At 41.4% G+C, this 27173-nt stretch overlaps 1 protein-coding gene across 1 annotated transcript in view; it reads right to left on the reverse strand.

The window, feature by feature from the left end:
• Positions 1–27173, reverse strand: part of LOC126094870 (myrosinase 1-like) — a 55614-nt gene that overhangs the window by 22079 nt on the left and 6362 nt on the right. Inside the window, exons 2-6 of the mRNA XM_049909501.1 lie at positions 22609–22742; positions 15963–16097; positions 11084–11206; positions 5863–6046; positions 4353–4447 (exon numbers count right to left, since the gene is read on the reverse strand). Coding sequence (XP_049765458.1) covers positions 4353–4447; positions 5863–6046; positions 11084–11206; positions 15963–16097; positions 22609–22742 — 671 coding nt within the window. The remainder of the gene's footprint in view (positions 1–4352; positions 4448–5862; positions 6047–11083; positions 11207–15962; positions 16098–22608; positions 22743–27173) is intronic.

A 27173-nucleotide genomic window follows, 5' to 3' on the forward strand; every position in this document is an offset into this window, starting at 1 on the left:
TGGAGGGCGGGTAGAGTTGCCTACCCAAGTTTTTAGCTGAGTACATCCTTCAGGTGAACTGGCAGACATGGAAAGCCTTTCGTGAGCCCGCATCTCGTGGTCGTGCGGTAGCGTTCTCGCTTCCCACGCCCGGGTTCCCGTGTTCGATTCCCGGCGGGGTCAGAGATTTTCTCTGCCTCGTGATGGCTGGGTGTTGTGTGCTGTCCTTAGGTTAGTTAGGTTTAAGTAGTTCTAAGTTCTAGGGGACTGATGACCATAGATGTTAAGTCCCATAGTGCTCAGAGCCATTTGAACCATTTGAACCTTTCGTGAAAGCTGCTTCAACGAACGTGAGAAATTTTCATCAACTATCACACACTACCATAATGAGGATTTTTCGCATACAGAAAAGGAAGCAATAAGATAATTGAAATGCATTCACAAATTCAAGCACTCTTACTGGTATATATCCGTGATGTAACACCGCGAATCCAATTAAATTCGTTGTTCCGTCAGTCTTTGCACTGTAACTGGCATCTCCTCGTCTGGCTATATGAAGAGACTATAAACATCAAGGTGAGTTGTGTAAACCTTAGGTTTTCCCCAGCATATACGCAGTTCCAGTTGTTTAACAGAATGAATCAAACGGTTTTACAATGGGCTACACATTGTGAAATGATGAAAAATGTATAATCCATAGATACTGGGATTAGATGTACTTTGGCTCCACAGATCTACAGTGAAGGGACGCTCAAAGGTGAAGAGTATGTCATGAAACTCGAAACTCATAATGTATTTTACAAATATATATATATATATATATATATATATATATATATATATATATATATATATAAAATAAGTGAGGTGCATGTAACTATTCATAGGGTATCATTAATTGAACAACGTTTATAGTGACCGCATTACTGCAGTGAAGTTCCGGTCTGGTTCGACATAACAGTGCAACTAAATACATTGTGTGTGTCTGTGTATATGTGTGTGTGTGTGTGTGTGTGTGTGTGTGTGTGTGTGCGCGCACTCGCGCGAGTGTGTGTGTGTGTTTGTGTGTGTGTGTGTGTGTGTAACATGGCTAAAACGTACATTATCGGAACGTATTTATCATGGATACCGCGAGGCAGCGCAATCACCGCGATGAAAGGGTCTTGCTCCAAATCGTCCAGAAAATAATGTTCCTGCAAAATCTCCATCTGAAGGTGAGTCTGCAGAGGCTCTAAAACTAGTTACTGTTGCAATAAATTTCATTAAATTCAACAAGCTAGTGGTATCATATTACACCCACATAAATTGTCAATTTAAATCACAGTTACAGTTCACCATTCACAATGGACAGAATGAATGTCTCCTTTTGCTCTCATGGTCATTTCATAGTCTTTATACGCAAAAAATTAACATGTACCGCAATTATTCTTGGCGTGTACTCTTTCAGATTTTAATCGTAAGCCTCTCGGTATCGCACAGCGCCTCTCTTGTAGCTTTGTTGCTGGAGTTTGATCTGATTTACCATGACGCACTCAGGCTTGTTATGGAAATTCGTGACTCGACCACCTGCTCCCCTTTAGATATTTCCAGTTTTTCTCTTTGATTCTTTCTAGTGGCCACGGTGCTTCCATTTTACTGGTATGCTCCTCTCAAAGATGTTCTTAAAATGTCTTCACAGCTTGGAGAGATACTTCATGGACCTACGTTTATAGAGATGAGGCTCACGAATGAGACTACTACAAGGCTGGGTTGACATTAGTCTCAGTATGTAGCTGCTCATGGGAGTACTCCTCTCGATCTTCCAGTGTCCACCCCTCTCTGAAAGGATACGCACAGTCGTCATATTTCACTTTGGGACAGTAATAAGGAATTAAACTCTAACACGGATACTTTCGTGTTTGGCTTCCATCCTGTTTTGAGGCAGTGTCGAGTGATTGTAAATATTCATGATTTTCACTGAAATCATCTTCAGGAATTAAAACTAGTGACAAGACCTGGGCAGCAGAGTTAAGAAGTTTCTAGACGACACACTATCTTTTGGTGGGCGTGACAGGCTATCACGGCTGAGAAATTTGCATTTTTACAGCGCTGCGGCAACATAGATTTAATTTCGCGCTTTTCTGTACATATTGGGATTGTTTCACTGGACAGATTGTTAAGCAAGTCATACTGTGACGTAACTCGTTAGTCACATGTCGCTAAGCGACGGTAAATATAGGTATTGCTGTTTTACTTCTGAAATTTTCTGAACGGAGGAACTGGATGATTGAAGTTTGGAGTACTGAGCTCGTTAAATTTCCCGTTCCTAGAACATGGTGAGAAACGCCTATTGCAAGCTTAGGACGTTGGGTGGCCGAGGAGTGGGTTTTAGAGGGCGGGGTAACGTAAGTCGCTTTTCCATAGCGGTGTGAAATAGAAGTGGTCGGTGGTGGTAGTCACAAACGCCGTTGGCGTTTCCTAGAAATACACGCAGAGAAACAGCCACCGCCATACTATTGTATGCAGTGTAAGAACAAGCTGCATTTTACTCCCAGACGAATTTACAGTGAATTGGTGTGAAAGCCCGTCCAGTACCAAAACCTACAGGGCTTTTGGAGGAAATTCTGTGGCCTTCCCTTGTGATTTTCAACGTGAAGAGAAATTCTCTCACGGTGTCAATACTCGGGATTCCTCCCCTCCACCTGCAGTGGGTAGGAGTAGAGAAGAACATAGGAGAGGTCAATCAGAGTCGCGTTCAGCGACGTAGTGTTCGCCGTTCTGGTGACGTCTCGTCGCGGAGATACCACGAGATGTCCCTCCTAACAAGGCACTTCTTTCGCTATTATTTTTTAGTGACTATGGGGGGTCAGCATTTGCACTGCGTTTGCTCTGGGTAACTCACAATTTTCGTATTTATTTTACGACGCGTATCTCCTTTTTGTAGTGGTTTTCTTGTATTGGGGTTGCCAGTGTATCTTCTCCAGTGTTATTGCATTTGTGTACTGCTCAGACTTTGAAAGATTATTGGCTTGTTGAGTATCAGTCTTCCATATAGCATTCAGATGTCTTCAGAATTTGTTCATTCAGTATAGGCAGGAATTTAGTCTCATGACTGGATATTTCTTTCTATTTGTAAATCCATGCACAGTGATTTCATTATCGATGAGAAGGTGAATTCTTAGTATAATTTCCCTTGATCTGTGAATCGCATTATTTTTTAATCAATAAGTGAAGGACTAACTTTAACGAATATAAGCGTTTTTCTGTTCTACAACAATTTGATGAGGCGCTAAATAGATATCATCATACGGCTCTATGCGCTTGAACTGTGCAGTTGCTGCGTCGGCGTTGCAGTGTAAAACAAGTACCATTATCCGTAACATTTTTTGATTAACCAGGAAAGATAAGTATTTCATTCCTTTCGTTTGTGAATTTTGGGGGGTTATTTGTTGGTAATTAAACATCACCTGCATCTGCAATAAGCATCGTGAGTGGTTATCATTGATAGTCTCGTTCTGTGGTGTTGTACATCTACAAGGTGTCGAACAGCTCGTAGAATTAATCTTGTGCAGATGCCGCATCTCTGACAAGCAGCTTGCGCTCACAACTGCCGAACACCAGACCGCTCACAGGAACCACTTAAATACCATAATATTACAATACTATTGCAAGACAGACTTTGCGGCATATCAGGTACACACTGATGTTAATACTAAGAACATACCACATGGGGTTTAGTGTTTGGTATTGGAATTTAACTGTAGATAGGTAGACCAATGACAGTCATAAATGCTGAGAGAACGCGCAAGAAAATTCCGTCAGTGACTAGCTAATTGCAGAAGCCCAAACAGGCGAAGGATAGGGGAGTAAATCGGCATGGTATCCTACCTATTTACAAGTATGGTGAATCACATCCCTTCAGATCCACTGTCTTCTAAACCACCTGTCAGTTTGCTACGAAAATCCCTCGCTGCACGGATAAAGTAAAGCAGATAATTGTACGCCACGAACATCCTAGGCTTCTGCTAAGCATCGGTATGTACCGATGAAAATTCGCGTTCCTAGGGAGTGTGTCCGATTCTTTTTTGGTTCTCAAGAAATTTCTCGATCACATGTCATTATCGATACATCCCATCACTAATTAGTAGCAAAAGGGGATTTTTATTAAAGTACTGAACTGCGTGTTTCCTTAAATGGTACGCCACAGTGCGGCTTCAGAATCCATCATATGAATGTGTGGGACTGTAATAGCGCGGGACTTGAGAATTGGTGTCTGAACGGTGCTGCGTGTAGTTTCACATCTCACATGGCAGCTCTCTGCGTGCGTCAGTCGACAAATATAAATGACAATATCCTTGCATCCTGTAGCTAAAACGAGGAAATTGTAACTATACCTGGAACTGCAGAGAGCGTTCGGAGGCCTCTTGGTCTTCTGCGGAGTCGGTTGACGGCTCAAACCAGTTGCTGTCCAGTGTGATGCCAACATAACCTGTAACATTTGACTCGTTTGTAGACTGTTTGGCAGAGAGAGAATGGATTAATCAGGTTTGATGACGAACGAAACGACCTGAGAAATCGGTTCTATACTCTGTGTACAAATCACTGTTCCCATCACTACAGTGCTTGACGAAACACAGCAATATATAGTCAACCGCACAAACAAAAACGAAGTGTACCTGTGTGCAAAGATCGCAAAGGAGACATAAATATTTAGTCACACTTCACACGAGGTATCAAGGGTTAAGGATTGAAGTTTTAGAACTACTGAAATACGACTGGTTCTCATGCAGTGGGTGCTGGGATATGTTAGATAAACCAATATATTGTCCTCGTCATCTTCAGGGAAGTCGCTGTTTGGATGGTGGTCCGTAGCACACGTCACGGACTGACATTAGTCTTCTCCGTCGCGCTGTGCGCCGCGGAGGCGTGACGACACGTGGGGTTTCAATGCGGGCGCGGTTCGCAAGTTCCGGTTGTTGATGTCACCGGTCCTGTAGTCGCGTTGCAGACGAGTTATTGAATCTCTGCTGAACCGAAAACAGCACTTTGTTGTACATCTCTACTGAACGAAAGTAGCAATTTATTGTTCACCACTGGGGTAACGAAGGGTACAAAGCGATGGAGGCGCACCATTCCAAGAATGGTAAACGATTATATTTACAAGTCACTATCACTTACATCAGTGTGCTGCAATAAGTATGGAAACAACTTCAGATTCAATGCTTTATAGCGCTTACGAATCATCACGTCAATCTTAAGGCAACCATATCGACTGATACAAAGGTTTCCAGAATGAAATTTTCAGTCTGCAGCGAAGATTGCGCTGCTATGAAACTTCCTGGCAGACTAAATTTACGTGCTGGACTGAGACTCGAACTCGGGACCATTGTCTTTCACGGAAAGTGGTCTACTATCTGAGCTACCCAAGCGCGACTCACGACCTGTCTTCGCAGCTTTAATTCCGCCAGTACCTCGTCTCCTACCTTCCAAACTTCACAGAAGCTCTCCTGCAGACCTTGCAGAACTAGCACTCCTGGAAGAAAGGATGTTGCGGAGACATGGCTTAGCCACAGCCTGGGGGATTTTTCCAGAATGGAATTTTCACTATGCAATGGAATGTGCGCTGGTGTGAAACTGCCTGGCAGATTAAAACTGTGTGCCGGACCGAGAATGGAACTCGGGACCTTTGCCTTTCGCGGGCAAGTGTTCTGCCATGTTAGAGATCGTTGCATTCTCAGCTCTAACTCTGGCCAAAATCCCGTGCAGAAGAGCCAGTGGGACCCTTCCTTTATCCTGACCCGTGTCAGGTAGAAACTGACCTCCCAAGAAAGAAATTTAGTCTACATGTGAAAACGGATAGTGAAGGCTGTGCTTAATTTATACGTGTGCGAGACTTATACTCACCTTGCTGCGTCGCCTTATACTGGTCCTGGTACAGATGGTAGACCCGTGCGTGCGACTTGAGGACGGTGTGTGCCGTGAGGTAGTCACCGATTCCTGGGTTCGGCATACTGGGAGCGTGCGAATACATGTTGGCGTAGCCGTAGCAAAACGCAGCCGGCTCATTGAACGTGATCCACCACTTTACCTGTGCACAAAAGAGCAACCCCACTGAGCGTTACGAGTTTCGTAACAGGAAGCGACTGAACTACACAAGCAGATGTTTAGTGAATTACCTGAATGCTAAAAATGCAGCACCGAAAGCAACAGAATTAATGATTTGGAACAACGAAGTAGAAGAAGTGGTATGACCTTTACAAACATAAGATCCATAATGCTAATCAATCACCTTCCCTAGTACCGCACGAACAGAGAGGCCCAAATACAAAGACTAATGAAAGTATCCTTGCATTTATTGGAAATATTGGAGAATAGCCACCAAATGCACGTTATGTGAAATATGTGTAAGAAGGACTATAAGACCAACAACAAAGGGCCTCCATTAAAAGAGGTGCAAGGCAGAGAAGCAATGTTCAGTCTGTACAACAAACAAGAAAGTAAGGAAATAAAAGAAAGTTTTTCGAGTGGGATTAAAATTCAGAGTGAAATGAACTCAATCCAACATTTGTTGATGTCATTTCTAACTTAAATGAAAGTGAGGAAGAACTATAGGAAGCCTGGAATGAACAGACATCTGAGCACAAAATATGAATTAAGGGTAAACCGAAGAAAGACGAAAGTAATGAGGAGTAACGGAGATGACAGTTGCGCTGAACGTAGTATTAGTATTGGGGGCCTTGAAGTACACGTAGTGAAGGAATTCTGCTACTTTAGAGGCAAAATAATTCTTGTTGGACAGGGCAAGGAGGAGATTAAAAGAAAAACAGCACAGGCAAAGAAGGCATTTCTTGGATAAAAGATGTCTACTAGTTTATGAAACACAGGCATTATTCTAAAAAAGAGAATTCTGAATATGTGTGTTTGCTACACAGCATCCCATGGAAATTAAATTCAGCCTGAGAATAACGCAAATGAGGAGAATGGAACCGTTTGTAGATTTGATGCTATAGAAAGATGTTGAAACTTAAGAGGACTGATACGAAATGAGGAAGTTCCCCGTGGAATCGGTGAGGTAGCTTCATTGAAAAAATTCATTTCATTAGATAATTAACAATAAATTACATTAGACTATCTGCACTCTATATAATGAAGACTTAATATTGTTGACGTATTTTTTTAATTTATGAAGTATCCGTGTCATGTTATCTTGTCCCTAAGCTTATTTGTTTAACCCTGTTGTGCCGTTGTCCACAGCACTGGAAAGCTGTTAATGTCGCTTCTTTGGTGTTTTTAATCAGTTTTGAACATGGCTGCTTGGTTTAGTGACCGTTTATAAATTAAAATTCAAACAAATGAGCCTTCGGCCGCAATGTTTTAGTCTTATTTACCAGGTTTAACCACTTCTAAGAGGGCCTTCATCAGAATTTAGACATTTAAAGGGGTCTATAACATAATTACAAATTTATGGGAAGAAAAAAAAATTTTATATAAAAAAATTTAAGTACTGACTAACAATACAAGACAGAGACGGCACTTACATGTCACGTATAAAATAAATAACATAGCAGAAGGGCTTTAGTCACAAAATATTGAAAAGGAATATCTAAATTCTGATGAAGGCACTCTTGGAAGTGTTGAAACCTGGTAAATAAGACAAAAAATTGTGACCGAGGGCCCATTTGTTTCAATTTAAATTTTTAATCGTCCTGAGGGCTGCAAATATTGGCAGAGCACAGCACCAGTAGAGAATACTCACTGGAGTGAACTGCGTGCATTTTCAGCGTCAGGACTGATTAATAACGCCAAGGAAGCGACATTAACGTCTACTGCAGTGGACAAGTGCACCATCGGTTTAGTACTCTGGAGGATGGCTGTCTGTAACGTGACTCTCGCCAGGGTGCTGTCTGATTTTGCCTCAGTTACTTGCCACTATATTCAATTTGTGCATTTGTCTGATTTGTATGTTTTGACAAGATACGTTGCGTCTACGTCTTTCATATACCATGTTGATAAGCAAGCCAACTGCTTTTTTTGCTGTACTAATGTGTTTATTTGGAACCGTGTTTCGGCTTACTGGGAATAACTGAATAGCGTCCACAAGAGAGACTTGTGCTCAGTAAACCAAACATTAGTTACAGAAAGACTTTGAACAGAGGTCTGCCCCCGCTAGCTGAATGGTCAGAGTGACAGATTGTCAATCCTCTGGGCCCGGGTTCGATTCCCGGATGGGTCGGGGAATTTTCTCCGCCCAGGGACTGGGTGTTGTGCTGTCCTCATCATTATCCTATCATCCTCATCGACTGCAGGTCGCCGAAGTGGCGTCACATTGAAAGAACGATCTGGCCGACGGTAGGCCCTAGCCATACGATTAAATAGAAAAATTTGAACAGATATAAATCTTTGGCCATAATATTAAGTACGAAATATCGAATCGACCTCTCATCACTCTTGCTATGAGTCAAACGCGTTCAGTTAGCGCTATTTGGTCGAAAACTGACATTTTGGGGCCGTGGCTGCTTACGAAATACAGACCGATTCTTGCAGAAAATAAAACAGCGACCATCAAATCAACCCCTTTTAACTAAACAACAATTTCATTAAATAACGAAAACACACAATACTAGAATATACAAGACGTATGAACGTTGCACTGAAAATTGTAAGGAACAACCACTGCAATGTATAATGGCAGTTTAACTGTGGTACCAGGTTATGGAAAAGAATATGATCACTGAAACTGACTTCTTCACGTGATATCATGGCCAATAGATTCTGTTTGTGTTGACAGAATCATTGTTTTTAACGTTTGGATTTCCATACAGTATAGTCTCTTGTGGATGCTATTCAATTGTTTCCTTATGATGAACCGATAAGACGGAAACCGTTTCAAAATGAACAAAGTAGTAGTAGAAAGTCACAGTTTGTTTGTTTTAAATATGAAATTGCTTCACCAAGAAGTGGCCGAAAAATGAATTAATATTTTTCATATTTCTTCGCTGATATTAACGATACATGATGCTGTTTCCTATCCAGTTGTTAATATCGTATTAAACTGACGGAACAAATCGCAACCCCAAAAAGTGATTAATGTAGATCAATTATATTTCGATAATTAATCTGTCTAGGTCACATATTTCAGGGATTAACATTACAAAATCACAGGTTAACGTAAGCGCGAGCTAACCCATTGCAAATGTGTAAAGCTGGTACATTAATAACCGTTGTAGTCGCCAGAACGCTGAATGCAACCATGCAAGCGTGCATGCATTGTGTTCTACAGGTGCTGAATGTAAATTTGCGGGATGGAGTTCCATGTCTGTTGGAGTTGGTCTGTCAATACAGGGACATTTAATGCTGTTTTTAAATGACGCTGGAATGTCGTTCGATGATGTCCCGTATGTGCTCGATTGAAGGCAGAACTAGTGATCGTGCTGACCAGTTCAATACGTAGACGCTCCTTACAGCTTTTTGGATTACAACAGCGATATTTGGACGTAAATTCCCGTTGGGAATCCTTGCTGGAATGCTGGCACAACCGGTACAATCGCCATATTGACGTACAAATGTGCAGTCAGGGCGCTCGGGAGAAGCACGTAAGAGCGAGGTGGCGCAGTGGTTGGCACGCTGGACTCGCATTCGGGAGGACGACGGTTCAATCCCGCGTCCGGTCATCCTGATTTAGGTTTCGCGAGATTTCCCTAAATCGCTCCAGGCAAATGCTGGGATGGTTCCTTTGAAAGGGCACGGCCGACTTCCTTACCCGTCCTTCCATAATCCGACGAGACCGATGACCTCGCTGTTTGGTCTCTTCCTCCAAACAACCCAACCTAACCCAAGCATCCCAAATTGTCCTCGCGAATTGACACTGGCAGACAGAAGCACGTAAGTGCTCCTACTATCATACGAAATGGCACCCCTGACTGTAACTCCTGTTGTAGGTCCAGTCTGTCTAGCACACGAACAGTTTGCTTGCGGGCCTTCAAGTGGCGTCCTTCTAACAAACACTCGGCCATAACTGGTACAGAAATCATCAAAAAACGCAGAAGACCTCCATCCTCTAGTGCAATGAGCACTCACTTGACCCCAATGAAATCCACATTGCGGTGGTTTGGGGACATCGCAATGCACGCTTCAGGCTGTCTAGCTCGCAGCTGCCCTTGAAGTAACGTATTTTTAACAGTTCGTTGTGTCACTGCTGTGGCAATTACTGCTAAAATTACAGCTACAATTTGTGCTGCAGATGCATTACGATGCGCCAGAGCCCTACGCCGAAGACGATTGGCCGGCCGGAGTGGCCGAGCGGTTCTAGGCGCTGGAGTCTCGAACCGCTGGACCGCTACGGTCGCAGGTTCGAATCCTGCCTCGGGCATGGTTGTGTGTGATGTCCTTAGGTTAGTTAGGTTTAAGTAGTTCTAAGTTCCAGGGGACTGATGACCTCAGAAGTTAAGTCCCATAGTGCTCAGAGCCCTTTATTTTTTTTTAAGACTATTGCCTTCCCTCTCGGTAGTTCCAGGTGGCCGTCCGGAACCCGGTGATCTTGCGACCGTACATTCTCGTGACCACCGCTGCCAGCTATCATGTACAGTGGCTACTATCCTGCCAAGTCGTTCTGGAATATCGCAGAAAGAAAACTCCGTTCTAGTAACCATGTTACATGACCTCGTTCAAACTCAGTGAGATAACGATATTGGCGTTTCTGTCGCCTTGAAGGCATTCTTCGGTAACATCAATTCACTTTGTCCAGTATGAAAAGCAACTAACGCTCACGACCGTTACATTGTTTCTTTAAAGCAAACCTGATTTGCATTCTCACAGCGACGCTGCGAGCGCCATTCTTATGCAACTGACGCCAAATTTGAACAGATATCATTTTTAAGATGTAAAAACTCGCCTACCAAATTTCGTTTAGGTCGCTCAACTCCTCCTTGGTGTTGCGACTTTTTTCCGGTATTATACTTCCTTCTCTCATGTTTTACGTTTTTGACATGACGTCATGATAGCGAGTCATCAGGGAAAACTGTAAAATGATGTAACTGTTATCTAGACAAAAATTCTGTGTGTAAATGCTAAAACTGGTCGTTCACCTCTATATGGACTTTACGTCCTGTATTGTATAAAATGTTACCCTGTCTCCAAAGTTATCGAACAGCACTCTTGCGTACTCGACGAAGTAGTCAGCCACAACGGGGTTTGGCCATCCTCCGATGTACTGCAACATCTGGGGGAGGTCCCAATGGTACATCGTCACCTGAAAAAACGTGCAACATGGAAATATGTTTTCTTTCTCTAAGTTCCATAGCTTACGAATGTAATATAACAGGTATGTACTGGAACTGTGTTTAAAATTTTAAGAACAGTCTGAACTTAGCTGTATACCTGTGTTACTGAAACGATTCTGTATTTTATTATTTATCGTACGATTTTACAAGTACTCAAAAGTATCTACAATCAAATGGAAATGTCCAAATGTGACAACCCGTCCAGAGCACTCCGAGTCACTCAGTGTGGAGTCCTCATATCAGTGTCAGTGCTCACAGTGGGCATTCCTTAAGAATATGTTCTATTATGTAATTCTACAGGCTTTCGTGACCGCTGTCACTGAAGTTAAAATCTTCTGGGTTATTAGGCCGCGTCATATTTCTACTAAAATGATCGACGTTTCGATCCCTCTGATGCGATCTTCCTCAGGATCCAGTGGTGTCCACTTCTGCTAGAACACTGTTGTGATCGACGTTCTAGCAGTAGTGGACACCATAGAATCCTGAGGAAGATCCCAGCAGAGGGGTCGAAACGTCGAGCATTTTAGTAGAAATACGATGCGGTCTAATAACGCAGAAGATTTTAACTTCAATATGTTCTATTGTTTGCTACTCCAAGCCGCCGTCGCAGTCAACAGATCAACGGAAACCCGACTTCTTCTGGCCTTCATTCTGTGTACCTTGTATATCCATGAAATGCCAGACAAGGACTTCATGAAAATCTCGCATGCAGAAGACTTACTCCCAGAGTAAAGACCTTATGCACTGTGAGAATGTGCTGATAAGTAATCTGACGAAACTGAGTTATTACTTCAATAAATGATGACATATTTGAAACCGAAATATAACTGTTACTGCGTTTCACCTAAGTAACATGGAAGCTTAAAGGAAGCAACAAATGACTTCGACGTAATCGAAGTACTGCAAACTGCACAACCCTTTGTACCTAGGAGTCACTCTAGGTCGGTTCGTGACATTGAAGCAGCATAAGTAAGAAACTTGGCTCAATAGTGAATCTACTTCACGAGATTGCCGGAAGCAGTTGGGGTGCGTACGCCCATATTTACGCTCTTCTACTGCTGGATATTTCGCTCCTCTGTAGGGAAACAGCAGTTGGGGTAAGAACGCCCGTATTCTACGAGATTCGCATAGAATATTAGTGCACGGTGTATATCAGAAAACGTTTGGTGTTGTTGAAAAACGCTGCAGGTGTAAGGAACAATAACATACGTGTTGTACGATAATCATCAAATGCATTCGCAACTGCGAATAAGGACATCCATCAGCTATAGAATGGAATGGCGACAATGAAAATCTGTGCCGGGCTGGGACTCGAATATGGATTTCCCGCTTATAGCGAACGGTCGCCTTAGTATTTGAGTATCCATCCATGACTCACAGCCAGACCAAAACTTCCATATGTCGTCAACCATGCGTGTACGACCTATACTCGAACATCAATTATGTGTATTCCCGTACAGGTCAGACATTGTACTTGAAAGTCGCTTGGCCGGAATAGGCAGAGAAATACTATATAGCAGTGCCTGTGTTATTCTGACTCCGATGCAAAGTTCCTTTGGATATGCATTAATGTCCAAAGGGACAGGAAGCTGACTATAGAATTACCGAGTGTAATGCGGCCTTTTCGTGCAGTTGACTCTATTTAGCACTAATGAAAGACATCCCTGACGAGCAAGCGTATTCTAGCAACATACACAATGGCTTTCTTTTCAATTCTGTAACATATTTCAGCATTTTAGTACAAAGTAAGAGGCTTTCTTTTCAGTTCTGTAACATATTTCAGCATTTTAGTACAAAGTAAGAGGGTGATCGTTTCTTGACAGTTATGTGTTACTGAAAAATTATGTGTTGTGAGGACTCCCAGATCAATTTGTCTTCCCCTAATGCCCAGTGAGCAGCAGACTGGTTGAGTCATTCCTGTCCTTGTCAGATACGGACGACCGGATCAATATTTTCTTAAGAAGTGTTTAGACCGTAACTAGTACTAGAAGGGATCGACACATTTTCACTGAGGTTGGTGGTGGAGATCATGTGAAGGACATTGCATTGATTTTGAGTATACACTTTTGGATATCATACGTTTGAGCTGCTCGAAGAGGCGTAATTATAATTTCGTTTCACTGAGTAATATAACAAGAAGATCTGTAAACACGATGTCACAAATAAAAATATTTGTACAAATTTCTCTGTTAAAAATTCGGGCTTTGAGTTTCATCATCCACTCTGTAAGAGTAATGCCAGCGTCACAAATGAAAAACTGTATGATGAGCTAAGGTGTTAGCTTTCCTCGTTGTTACTGCTCTACCTACGGATTTTATTCATGTATCTGACAATATATGTTCTTTCCAATGCCATAATTAACATGCGTGCGATATCTCATACCTTCACTATTTCTCATATCATTTTATTTTATTGGTTTATCTGTTTAAAGAGATGAGATGATGATATTCAGGCTCACTAATCGATCTGACCAGATTTCTATTCATATAATACTTTTTACGTCACAGTTACTCAAATAATTATAAATAGTAACAGCTATGTCAGTAATATACTCAGTAATATAACAATTTCCCATGTATCTAAGACATTTGTATTTCGGGTAGATCGAAGTCCTTTGTAGAATAACATTGTTAAGAAATAATAACAATAACAACATGTACAGCTGATAATAATAATAATTGAAACAATAATGACAACATGGTACCGTAAGTGCTAAAACAGAAGACTTCACCCAGACAGCAGCAGATAGTGATTCTCTGAAATGTGAAAGATCAGGTGGAAAAAGAGTACTGCGCAGTAAGGTGTGCATTCAGATCTCACTGGTGATTTAATGGGGCATAAGTTGTCTTTGGAGATAGAGATATCATTCTCTACTACGAGTGAGAATCTATTCCGGTTCCTGCTACTTTTTACAGAAAACATCGAAAGTTAATGTATCTCCTGAACTGGACTTCGATTCAGAACCTTCTTGTAGACAACCTTGTAGGTAGGGAAACCACAGATACGGGTAGTCTTCTTGGGGATTAATAAACCGCTTCAGCTGTATGTAGTTCTTTATAATTGAATCACTACCTGTTTCGTGGCACTAAAAGCCCCATGTTCAGGTGAACATACGACTAAAACATTAGAGCGGAAAAGCTCGGAACCTTTTTACACAACATTCGTTGTCAGTCAGAACAAAACATCGCTAACGGTCGGTATGAGTATGACAGAGCACGCGGCCGCGTCCCCTGTTTGTGATTCGGTAGACATCGGGAAGCGGACCCATCCACTATATAGGAATCCGACTGTTTTATTCAATGACATAACGCCTTTCAGCGGTGTTTTGTTCTGATTGACAACGAATGTTGGGTAAAAAGGTTTCGAGATTTTCCACTCTAATATTTTAGTTTATGTTCACCTGAAGGCGTGGCTTTTAGTGTCACGAAACCGTTAGTGATCCAATAAGAAACGAGTAAATACAGCGGAAGCTGTTTATTAACACCCAAGATGCATTCTAGCAGAGGTAAGATAAATTACATGACTAATACATTTATTTACATTCCAGAGATACTGTATGCAAACATAAGAGTGAGTTTGCACAGTTTCATTCCATCATTCTGAGATGGTGAGATGGATAATTTCTAATTAAACCACAACGGGAACTTAATGTTTAACGGATTCCATTTGGTATGTTTCAAGTGGCTTAAGACTGAATATTACATAGATGCTTCTCAAGAAACACATAAAATTAAGAACGTCATTAAAAGAATTCGAAACAAAGAATGGAACTACTGGTAGCAGCGAGGGACAAGGCTCCCATCTGCCAGTAGCTCTAGTGAATTCTGCGTAAACCTGTAGCACTATGCACTTATATTTCTGTAAATTGCCCTATTTCAAGTATGATGTAGCTGCGAACTCAATATGATTTCTATTGATCTGATGGAATTACATTTTTGTGGAAACATATGACCTTCAACTTTATCTTCAATAAAGATAGAAGCTGAACCGATGACTTATAACTGTTACTACTACAAGAACTTTAACGCAGCTCCACAGCTTACTGGATAGACGTGCTAACCACTACATCACCATAGCAATGTGGCTATCACAGCTGCTCTGACTCCCCTACTCCACTTCCCTCCATAATACGAACTTCAGTTCACACCTTCAGCCCACTTCCCCCGTTCTTAATCGTCAGTATTGTCGAGGCTCTCATACCCTGGAATAGCACCCCAGCTTTCGTATGTAGTAAACAGCAGAGCTGAGTTCACGTCCCGCCTATGGTACAAATTTTAATTCACTGCTTTAGCTTCTGTCCTTATCGGAGATAACGTTGAGACTAACTTGTATCCAGGAAAATGTAATTCAATCAGATCAACAGATCACCTATGCCTGAGTTACAGGTAAGATTCCCTATTAGGTACAAAGGCGGAATGCTATTCCAATGTCTGAAAGTCTCGGCAATACTGACTGTTTAGGAAGGTGAAATGGGCTGAAAGTGTGGAGTGAAATATTTATCAGGGCGGGCACTGGAGGAGGATAGCCCATACATCTGTGGCAGCCACAGTGCTACAGTAGTTTAGTGAACATCTGCCTAGTGAGCAGGAGATCCAAGTTCATGTCATGGTCGTCGCAAAAACTTTAATTCATTCTTCAGCTTCTGTCCTTATCGAAAATAATACAATTTTTGCCCATGGATTAAATAAGGAAATATGCCTTATTGTTAGTTCTTCGAACACTTACCAGAGGTGTGATCCCGTTCTGCAGCAACAAGTTGATGAGGTTGTTGTAGTAGTTGATACCTGCTTGGTTGATGTTGTCAACGTCTCCACTCGGTAAGATCCTCGACCACGAGATGGAAAAGCGGTACGTGTTTGCCTGCGTAGATTGTAATGAGTCACGTATGAGGAGCATTTATAATTTTTTTCCTTATTTTATTTTTAAGGTATCTAATCATTAGAATCACTCTAGTTTCGCCATTACAGATGTATATCTAAATAATAGTTTAATGTGTAAATAAGCCTTTTTGTAACAAGGGGAAGGGGTTGTGACGTCGAGATGGCTTTATTTCGTGAACACTTCAGTATGAACCTTAACAACACGTACAGCCGATGGACAAAAATAGCATCACTTCAATAACTTTGACGGTCAAGGCAATCCTCAATGATGTTTTCGTAAGTGTTACAGACACAAAGCGCTAATTTGCAACTAAAATAATGAGTGTGCGATACGAATATGAACTGCACACACACACACACACACACACAAACACACACACACACACACACACACACACACACACACACAAGCAAACGCAGAACTCAAGTACGCGTACACAATTACATACGACGTTACCGTCAGGCGAATGCCGAAATCGGTAACCCTCTGCCCGCTTCCACCTCTCCTGATAAATAGCTGAAAAGAGTAGCGAGTCTAGAAGACGTCGTTTCTAAAATAGTCCACTCTATTTCTCAGAGTATGAAAAAAGAGCTGCGAATAAATTGTGTGTGTGGGGGGAAGGGGGGGGGGGGAGTTTGTGAACTAGTAGCAGTATCAACACCCTACCGTGATAGGCACAAGGTGTGGAGAGGGACCACGATTTATCCTGAGTTATGAATTATGTGGTACCTGTTGCAGTCACATACAGCCATATGCTCGAACGCTACATCAAGATTTCCACAGTATCTTATAGAAGACAACACCACCTAAAATTGATGAACAATTCAACTGGAATTACAAACTTCAATTCAAAATCGTCGTATACCAGCTCCATCAGCCATTGTGGATGCAATACCTCAGATTACAGCCACGAAGTCAAAACCCGACAGTAAGTCTATTAGTCATTTCATCCTTCACGTTAACTGTGTAGCAAATTCCACAAATATTCAAAATTATTTATAACAATTTCAATAATTATCAACCAATAATTTTGGGCACACTGATTACTTCCAAATTTTGTGGCACCTGATGTCCGTTATAATTCGGCGTACGCGTGAACCTACTATGATCTCTACTATAATTTTGGGCACACTTATTACCTCCAAATTTGATGGCACCTGAAGTCCATTATAATTCGGCGTATGCTCTGCTTTATTTATTACTGGCCAAGAGCTGCTTCCATTGCATTGATTTCAAAACTTGTGAACACCATATGTTACTGCATATATTTAAGGACTGCCACTTATCCATATTTACTTGGAGCCTTGTGAGGTCACATGCTATTAAACGTTTGGATATTTAAAAACCATTTTGTCGCAAAGTAAGCGTAGTAACATTAGTGGGTGACCCCATATAATGTCCCTGAAGTGTAACTATGTGAAACCTATTTTCTCAATTTTCATAGTCAGCGAACTGTTTTCAACCTCCGGAAACAATAAGGTATCAGTACAGGAGTCGTTCTCTGCAATAACTTAATTGGTTATTTAAATTGGTTATTTAAATACGAAAATTACTTGCAAAACGAGTGTAGATGAATACACATTCTACTTTTAAAAAATCCAATCCGCTTTTATACAAGATCACAGTATGCTATTGAGCGCAGTAGGTCATCGTGATGGAATTCGTAATATTAGCACTGACACTATCACGATCCTATAGTGTGGTTCGTATGTGATAATTTATTTCTGAATGGATTTCTTTCAACGGCGAACATTTTTATCCCATGAAGTGACCAGCTTGGTCCCCTACTCGAAATCCCGAGAGAGAATACCTGTCGATAATGAGACTACGTTTGAAGTCCATTCTGGGACTTCTAAGTTGATGGAACAGCGGAAGTAACGAGTGGCACAAAGCTTTTGACAACCCACTGCCTACCTCGTAGAATCACTGGATCGCTGTGTAGGCAACACTTTCACGCAGTATTTTAGTAACAAAAACCAAGTATACCGGGGTGCATAACAGCTACGAAGCTGGCCAAGTCTCTTGTTGCAGAGATAGCAGCACGGCAGTGGGATTTACTTCCCATGGTGCCTATAGAAACAGTGACGTGATGTACCGTGTTAATGCGTAGTCTTACCCAGACGCACGGGTAACATGACCGCCCAGCATCCTGTGATCCACTTACTAGATAACTAACACGATGACGGAGGTGACAGTAGAACTTTTGGTTTGGTCACCACGTTGGTGCGGACGTGGAGAAGCCCCATCTCAAAATATAGAAACAGTACTAACACCCTATGACCAGATGTTACTTTCACAATACTGAACTGAAATATAATTTGCTGCTTTTAGAATTCTTATCAGTTCGAACATAAGGTGTCCATCTGGAATAGTGTTTCATCTTTTATTGATTACGAGGCAAGTGATAAACAATTTTTCCTTGTTTTCCACAAGATTTCTCAATCCGTTAGCATAGCTACTTTCCTGTTTTTTTCCCTAATCCGAAGTAAGCAGATTACGCAACATCCCACAGATACTTGCGAAGAAATCCTCACTGGCTATTCTGAGCCACAGACGTAGCTTGCTCCAGTAGAGCACTTTATAAATAATTAACAGTATGACTCTATTTTCAACGCTATCGCGAATGATTTTCATTTAATTTGATAACACTATCCATTTAACTACTTGAACATCGCTTCGATTACTTCACGTATAAATCAAATGTTATGGCTGTAACCTATGTGAACAACATTGTCAAGTGATATAACCATCTCGCTTTAATGGTTTCAAATAATATTGTTTTATACTATATTTCTTTACGGGAAAGGAACAGATAAATTTTTTGTGGCCTTCAGTTCAAAGGATAGTTTGTTGAAACTCATCCTGTCTAAGCTTCTTCATCGCTTCATAAGTACGGCAACGTAGATCCTCTGGAACCTTGTTACTGTAGTCAGACCTCCGTCTTACCCTACATATTTTACCCCGACACTTCTCTCCATTACCGTACTCGACGAAATATTAGTTCGGCCGAAGCACAAAATCAGTAGTGCAGCGCCTAAATCAGTTGCCTGTAAGTGCTGAACGTCTATGTAGAACAGTGAACTGTCCAATACATGAATAACATTGAACACCAGGTAGTCAAATCCAAGCATGTGGGTGGTAGCCGAACATTTTCCTCGCAGTCGCGAGAAGGGACTTTTAATTTATGTTTTGCTCGGAGTATTCCAGATGACGCGCAATGTGACCTGCAATGTTGTCAACATGCGTAAACGACGCATCATTTTGGGTCAGCAACAGTTTCAAAGTACTCACTGACGACTCCATTGCCTACCTATTTGAGGCTTATCCCGAACATCTGCCTTACTGTAGCTATGTTGCAGTATATTAAGCGAGATGTGAATGACAAAAAGTAACTGATGCCCAGGGAAATGGTGCGAATCGATTAATTCCTTTTGCGAAAAGTTTTACTTGCGCTGAAATTAATGCTCATCTAATGGCACCATGTCTATATGCTCCGTTTGGATATATGCGTCAAAAATATGCCCAAAAACACGTTCTTCTGGGACATTTATGATGCGCGCCACTTCTATACTTTAAACTCGTACGAATCGATTCAGGCTTTTCACGAAAGTAGATAAATATATAGCGTCAAATTCATTGTCGAAATACGGTGATTTAAAGTTGAGCTAAATGTACCACGTTAAATTCATACTTAAGTGAACTGAATGTGCTGAAACAGTTTAAAGTAAATAAAATTAATACAAATGCTTTCTACGATAAAATAGAAAACTCACTGTCAAAAATCTAGCTTCATTAGGATTTTACGTGCAAAAAACGCTTTTTGTGTAAGTTTTTTATGCTCGCCGATTCTATGTTTCAAACTTGTGCGAATCAGTTCAAGTTTTTTTAAGAAGGTAGGCAAATTGACGTTATTAATGCTCGTCCTGTTGTTTTGTGAAAGCTTTATCCGATGCACGATATAGGCAACACAGTTCGAAAGACGATAAAAGATCCTACACCAGACCAGTCGTAGATTCTCTTGTTTTCGAATTTGCCACAGTTTTCCAGTTTTCCCACAGTCCATGTTTCACCACCATTCAATACTGTTCTCCAAACGTACTGAAATTTCTTCCTCAAATTAAGGCCTCTGTATGATGCTAGGAGACTTCACTTGGCTAGGAATGCCCTTTTTGTCAGTGCTAGTCTGCTTCTTACGTCTTTTTTGCTCCGTCCGTCATGACTTATTGTGTTGCCTAGGTAGCAGAATTCCTTAACTTCTTCTACACCTTGATCAGCAATCCATATATTAAGTTTCTGGCTATTCTCATTTCTGCTACTTCTCAATACTTTCGTCTTTCTTCGATTTATTTTCATATTCTGTTCTCATTAGACTGTTCGTTCTATTCAGCCTACCCTGTCATTGTCACAGAGGTTAGCAACGTTATTGCGAATCGTATTGATGATATCCTTTCACATGAAATTTAATTTCACTCTTGAAATAGTCTTTTATTTCCGTCATCGCTTCTTCGACGTATAGTTTGAACAATAGAAATGAAAGACTACATCCCAGTCTTACACCATTTTTAATATGAGTACTTTGTTCTTGGTCATCCACTCTTATTGTTCCTGTACATGTTGGATATCACCCTTCTTTCCCTATACCATATCCCTGTTTTTCTCATAATTTCGAATATCTTGCGCCATTTGACATTATCGGACACTTTTTTCAGGTCAAGAAATCTTATGAATGTGTCTTGATTTTTCCTTAGTCTTTGTTCCACTATCAACCACAACGTCAGAATAGCCTGTCTGGCATCATTACCTCTCCTAAAGCCAGACTGATTGTCATCTTGTCATTCTCGTATATGTGCTTGTTGTCAGTAGCTTAGATGCATGGGCAGTTAAGCTCATTATGCGGTAATTTTCTGGTCTCTCCTCTGCATTTCACAGTGAGAATTCCAGTTGCACTCTTATTGTTACCGATTTTGCTTTTAATTTCACAGATGTGTGTCTTGATTTTTCTATATGCTGGCTCAATCTTTCCGACAACAATTTTTTTTTTTTCGATTTCGTCACATTTTTCGTGCAGTCATTTAGCCTGAGCTTCCCAGCACTTCCTATTTATTTAATTCTCAAGTGACTTATATTTCTGTTGCCTGCACCTCTCTGAAAATTATTGTACTTCCTTCTTTCATCGGTTAAATGAAAAATTTCTTCTGTTACTCATGGTTTCCTCGCAGTTATCTTCTTTGTACCCCTGTTTTTCTTTCTATCTTCTGTGATTGCCCTACTTAGAGATGTCCATTCCTCTTCAACTGAACTGGCCACTGAACAATTCCTTATTATAGTACGTACAGCCTCAGACAACTTCCAGCGTTTATTACTAAGTATTTCCGTACCCCACGTCTTTGTCCATCTATTCTTCCTTACTATTCTCTTAAACTTCAACCTTCTCGTCATAAGAAGTAGGTTGTGATCTCAATGTGTACTCGATACTGGCTACGCCTTACAATGCAGTATCTGATTTCGGAATCTCTGCCTGACGAAGATGTGATTTGACTGAGATCTTCCCGTATCTCACGGCCTTTTCAACTACATCACATTCTCTTGTGATTCTTGAACCGAATATTCGTTCGAAGTAGTTGAAATTTTTACAGAACTCAGTTAGACCCTCTCCGCTCCCATTGCTTGTAGCATGTCCATACTCTTCTGTAACCATTTCTTCCACTTCTTCCCCTACAACCACTTTCTCTCTTTTAAGTATTTCAGAGTCTCCATGCCAGGATCTCAGTAGATTGGTGTACCCCTTACGACAGCACGGGGGCTGCCCAGATAATTTCATTGATAATCTTTGGACTAAAAGCTTCCTTGTTACCACGAATGTCTACTGGGTAAGTTCAGAAAATAGGGATAAGAGGACGACTGCAACAGTTATTGTGACTCTATAGCATATATCACGTAGATAAGAGTAAGTTAATGTAGTTTAAGATACATACCGTGCCTCATAATATTTATCTTATTCAATACGCGCATGGAAAAAGGTACAACATGGTTAACTGTGTGTGGTGACTCTTCAGAAGGGCATGTAATACGCCATCGAGAGGTAAAACAGGGGTTTTAGACAGATATCTTCTACATTAGTATCGAAGTCGATGAAACAAGTACTAAGAAAAGTGTGACAATGGATGACAAAAAAAAATGTGCGTCTAGTTCGGCTGGCCTGAAATATGGCATATGCCTCCCACCTGTCACAACATAACCTCATGGCCAGTTCTCGTGCTGCTGCAAGAAATCGCCAGTACTCGTACCTTACGAAACTTTTCTGAGTTATGCCTACAACGTAAGGGTAATGTTTTAACCATCGAGACTCTTAGAGGTTGAAACAAAATTCTTATGAGTGAAGTAAATTCCATTTTCTTCTTCAGAGTAACAGTCACTGTCCAATACGAGGTATTTGTTGATATCGATAATTGTAGTACTGCTCAGCGACCGTTTATCAATTGATACTTACTTTCAAGTTCTTGAGGGCCTCAACGTCCTCTGCATACTTGTGGTACGAATCACACGCCACGTCTCCGTTATCCCAATTTGCGGCATAGTCTGGGTGCTCGTGCAACATGTGGTCCCATATGTTCTCACCTTTGCCTGTAAGCAAACACATGGAACGTCCGAATAAAGGCAAACAAAACAACTCTACCAGTGCAAGAAGATGGAGGTGTTACAACACAATGACAAATGCAACGAAAGGTGAAGAGTAAAGTATGCAACACTGACATTATGTACAGTTACAGGAGCACATAAAGAGCAGAGTAACACAGGCAAATAATAGCGGGAATTCGTGGACACTTCGTATTAGCCTTAATGTGGAATAAATTGTGTGAATGTACGTTTGGAGCGTATACATCTATGGATGTGAATCATGGACTGCGAGAATCGAAGGATTTGATATGTGATGCTATTAAAGCCTGTTGAAAATTGAATCTGCTGATGAGATACGAAATGAGGAGGTTCTCCACAGAATCAGTGGGAAACTCTCACAGGGAGAAGGAACAGGACGACATTATATGTGTTGAGACATAACGAAATGACTTCTACGGGACTAGAGTGAGCTGTCATGTAAAAATTATTTCATTCCATCTTGGTGTTGTGGTACAGCAATCTTCTCTTGCTCCAATTTAAAAAAGCAGTCGCAGGTTGCACAGTGATCTTTATTAGCTTAAGAGTTAATAAGGAACATTGTGCAACCTCCGATTGTTTCTAAATAGTAAACTGTAGAGTATAAAACTGTAGAAGGTGAACTATATTGTAATATATCCAACAAACAATTGAAATCGCTTTGTGTAGTGCTGAGGAGGCTTCCACAGGAAGACACGTCATTGAGGCCTGCATAAAACTGATCTTAAGACTGATGACTCTTCCGCCACTTCTCACCAAATAAGACAAACTGAATTCGTGAAGTCTGAAATTGACAGGGGGAGACGGCGATCTCAGTGTGGTTTATTAAATACAAGAATTTTAAAGTAATAAACTTTTAATGCCTACACCGCAAAATTTCCTATTATAATTAAAGTATGATAACTAGTTTTGATTGTAATGAACAACCATCTCCAGATCGTTCAAAATGCAAAAATCAGTGAAATACACTGGGGAACACCATTATCTGTTACCATGCAATGACATGCATTCGTAAATACCAATGGAATGACATAACGTATTAAAAAACATCACCGTGAGCAAGCCACATTGTAGACCGTAATCGCGCAGTATGACGACAGTAAAAGAAAACGGGCAGTTGCGTGAGTAAAAATTGTATCGAAAGCTCAATATGCAAAGGAACCTTTTCATGTACTGTTCTCACTCTAATACCTGCTGCACTACTGAAAATAATGAGTGAAAACAGGACACGCAACGGTTACAAAATCGGAACCATTGCATATATTGTTCTCATAATAATATTGGCCAAACTCTTGTAATTAATAAGCTTTTGAAATGACTTTTCCTCATGCAACTAGTCATTTTCCTTTATCATCGCAATCCTGCAAGATTATGGTCTAGATAGTGGCTTGTTTCCTGTGATATCTTTACACTACGTACCGTAATTGTCTTCACTTTTTATGAATGTTTTCCAATGCGTTTTATCGCTTTTTTTACATTTTCCGAAGATGATTTTACATGAGAACCGAAACTTATTATCTTACTTCAGTTTTAATATGAAAATTACGGTCAAAGCATTAAAAGTTTTCTACTGCGAACAAATTTTTAATTTGTGAAACTAAATTGTTTGAAATGAGGTTTCTCCGTCATTTAGAAGGATTAAAGATGAACTTTGGTATTAGCAATTAAAGGTCGAGTCAGTTACAGGAGATATATAAGCTGAAGTGATTACGTCCACACTGTGGAAGGTAATAGAATCACTGAGTTGCGCTGCAGTATTATCTCAGAGTAAAACGAGTTGCTGGTTTAACAGTTCTGAAGCACAACAGGTCGATAGGTAATGTCATTCCATGATGTCAAACCATGATATCGATGACGATGACGATGATGATGATGATTATGATGATTCATATCGTTCGTATTTGCAGTGTTCCAGAACACAGTGATGTCGATAAAATTGTACCCAGGGTGATCGAGGTTAGAGAATCACTTCATGAGCATTTGGAGAACATAGACAGGGCGTCAGTTGAGAAGTGGTTTTCATTTTATCATGAAAAAGACCTTTTTTTTCTTTCCGTAGATGATTTCCGTGAGATACTGACCGTCCTCTTCACAATTTGTGAGAACTGATAAGGTACATTCAAAATTAAACGAATAGGAGGTTGTAAAATGAAACAACACTGTTGCTTACGAAAGAGGGTGTGGTCCGTATAAAAATATTTAGGCCCCAAACTTGCGGCTAGAGAGACATGGATACAATCCCACGTGACGACAGAACGAGCACGTGCGCGCACCATCCTCCACTGCGGTCAGTCGTACTGGAAACAATGGAGGCCTGAGAAGGAAAGCAAAGGGGAGTAGTGCGTTTCCTAACAGTGCAAGCAGCGCAGCGAACGGAAATTCAACAATCAAGGGCAGAAGTGTACGAAGAGCACTCCATATCCGTTGCACGGGTGAAGGCGTGGCACACGTGATACGTGGAAGGAGGGACGTCGTTGGCGAATGAAGCACAATCTGGATGACCACGCCCCATTACCGATACCATTGTCCAGCTCGTGGAAGCCCCGACTGTCGGTGAGTTAAACGTGGGAGCCATGGCCCCAGAGATGGGATTGAGTGTCGGAAATGCAAGTAACACACAGTTCTCTGCCTACGCTTGTGTAACCCTGGAATTTCCGTTCCCCGCAATCCTCTCGCTGTAAGGAAACCCCTTTGCTCTTCTTTTGAAGCCTCAATTTTTCTGTCTTTAGCACTACTGATCCAGCAGACGGTCGACATGTGCACGAGCTCCCTCTGTCGTCGCGTAGGTCTGCGCCCATGTCCGTCTAGCGGCGAGTTTGGAGCTTCACCGCTCTTATAGGGACCACATAATCCCCCGTAGATAATAGCATTATGAGCCATTCAGTAGTTTTCATTTTACAGCTTCTAGCTCGTCTGTTTTTCAAATCATCTTACACAATATTACATAAGTGTAAACGAGTGTCCTAACAGTGCAAGTAGGAGCTACTACACTGTAGGTATAATAGATACGAGATTTGTGTTTTGGTCAGGTTGGTTTCACCCTTTACTGATGTGCCATAAAATATTAGCGAGCTACTTTCGTCTCTTGGACAGTGCAGACGTGTCACTAAGTGTTCCTTGACTTTCTTCCTGAAACTGATGGTCGGTACGCGGTTCTGATTAAGCATAACAGCGCAATCAGGTTAGTGCACTGCATAAAGCCGAAAAGTAACATTTTAGCTACAACACCTGAATGGTCACCAGGAATGGACGATGGCCATTATAGCGTTGGAGGCGGCCTGCCGCAACAGAAAGATGTTTGTAATGGATGATTGTTTTCCCAGTTCCTGCTCGGTTATCTTCTTTCCGATGTGATTTTTCATTTGTCGAAGACTTCAATCGCGTCGCAACTGGAAATCAGTTCCGTGTGGAGATTCTTTGTTGAGGGTAGTTCATCGCTAATAGTACTGCTACAAATTTGGTACAAGGGCGTGAATAGTCTGCCGTTTCATTTTCAGCAGTTGAATACGAGTGTCTGTATTCAGCCAGGACCACTTGCATTGGAAATGAAATGTACGTTTGGCGTCATTGGCCGGGAGGCCACTTACGGTGCATGTCCGGCCGCCTTGGTGCAGGTCTTATTACATTCGACGCCACATTGGGCGACCTGTGCGCCGGATGGGGTTGAAATTATGACGAAGACAACACAAAATCCAGTCCCTGAGCGGAGAAAATCCCCAACCCAGCCGGGAATCGAACCGGGGCCAATTAGGACGGCAGTCCGTCACGCTGACCACTCAGCTCTCGGGGCGGACACCACTTGCATTGAAGGATATCAAGATGTCTAAAACACATGTTGAAATGCAGTAGAAGATAGTCTGCAGTTAGAGTCTCAAAAAAGAGCTGACATTTATTCTGACAGAAATTAGAATATTTGTGGAAAGTGGACCCGCATTTGTGAATTTTGACCAAAATGCGGTTATTTAAATCCGGCAGTGCTTAGACCATTTTTTAAAAATGTAGCTTATTCGGGGCGGGGTGCAGTCAGCCTCGTGATGCCAATTGAGGAGCTACCAAAGAAAACCATCATAACGACTGGGAGAGCGGTGTGCTGACCACACGCCCCTCCTATCCGCATACTCAACTGAGGTTGACACGGCGATCGGATGGTCCCGATAGGCCACTTGTGGCCTGAAGACGGAGTGCATTTATTCGGGGCGGCGACTCGTTGAAGTATGCAACCAGTGAGTCCACCACTTCACATCAGAAAGGAAACAAAATCTCGAAGCTGTAGCTGGAAGCCATGGCCTTGCATCAAAAAATGGGAAGTCGATTTCATCTGCTTTAGAAGATACGACCAGAATTTCTGCCATACAGAAGGGATTCTTCATATCAGTTATCTCGAAGAGGATGAAACTGTCC

This window comes from Schistocerca cancellata, chromosome 8 (genome assembly GCF_023864275.1).
Source record: "Schistocerca cancellata isolate TAMUIC-IGC-003103 chromosome 8, iqSchCanc2.1, whole genome shotgun sequence".
Classification (NCBI taxonomy): Eukaryota; Metazoa; Arthropoda; class Insecta; order Orthoptera; family Acrididae; genus Schistocerca; species Schistocerca cancellata.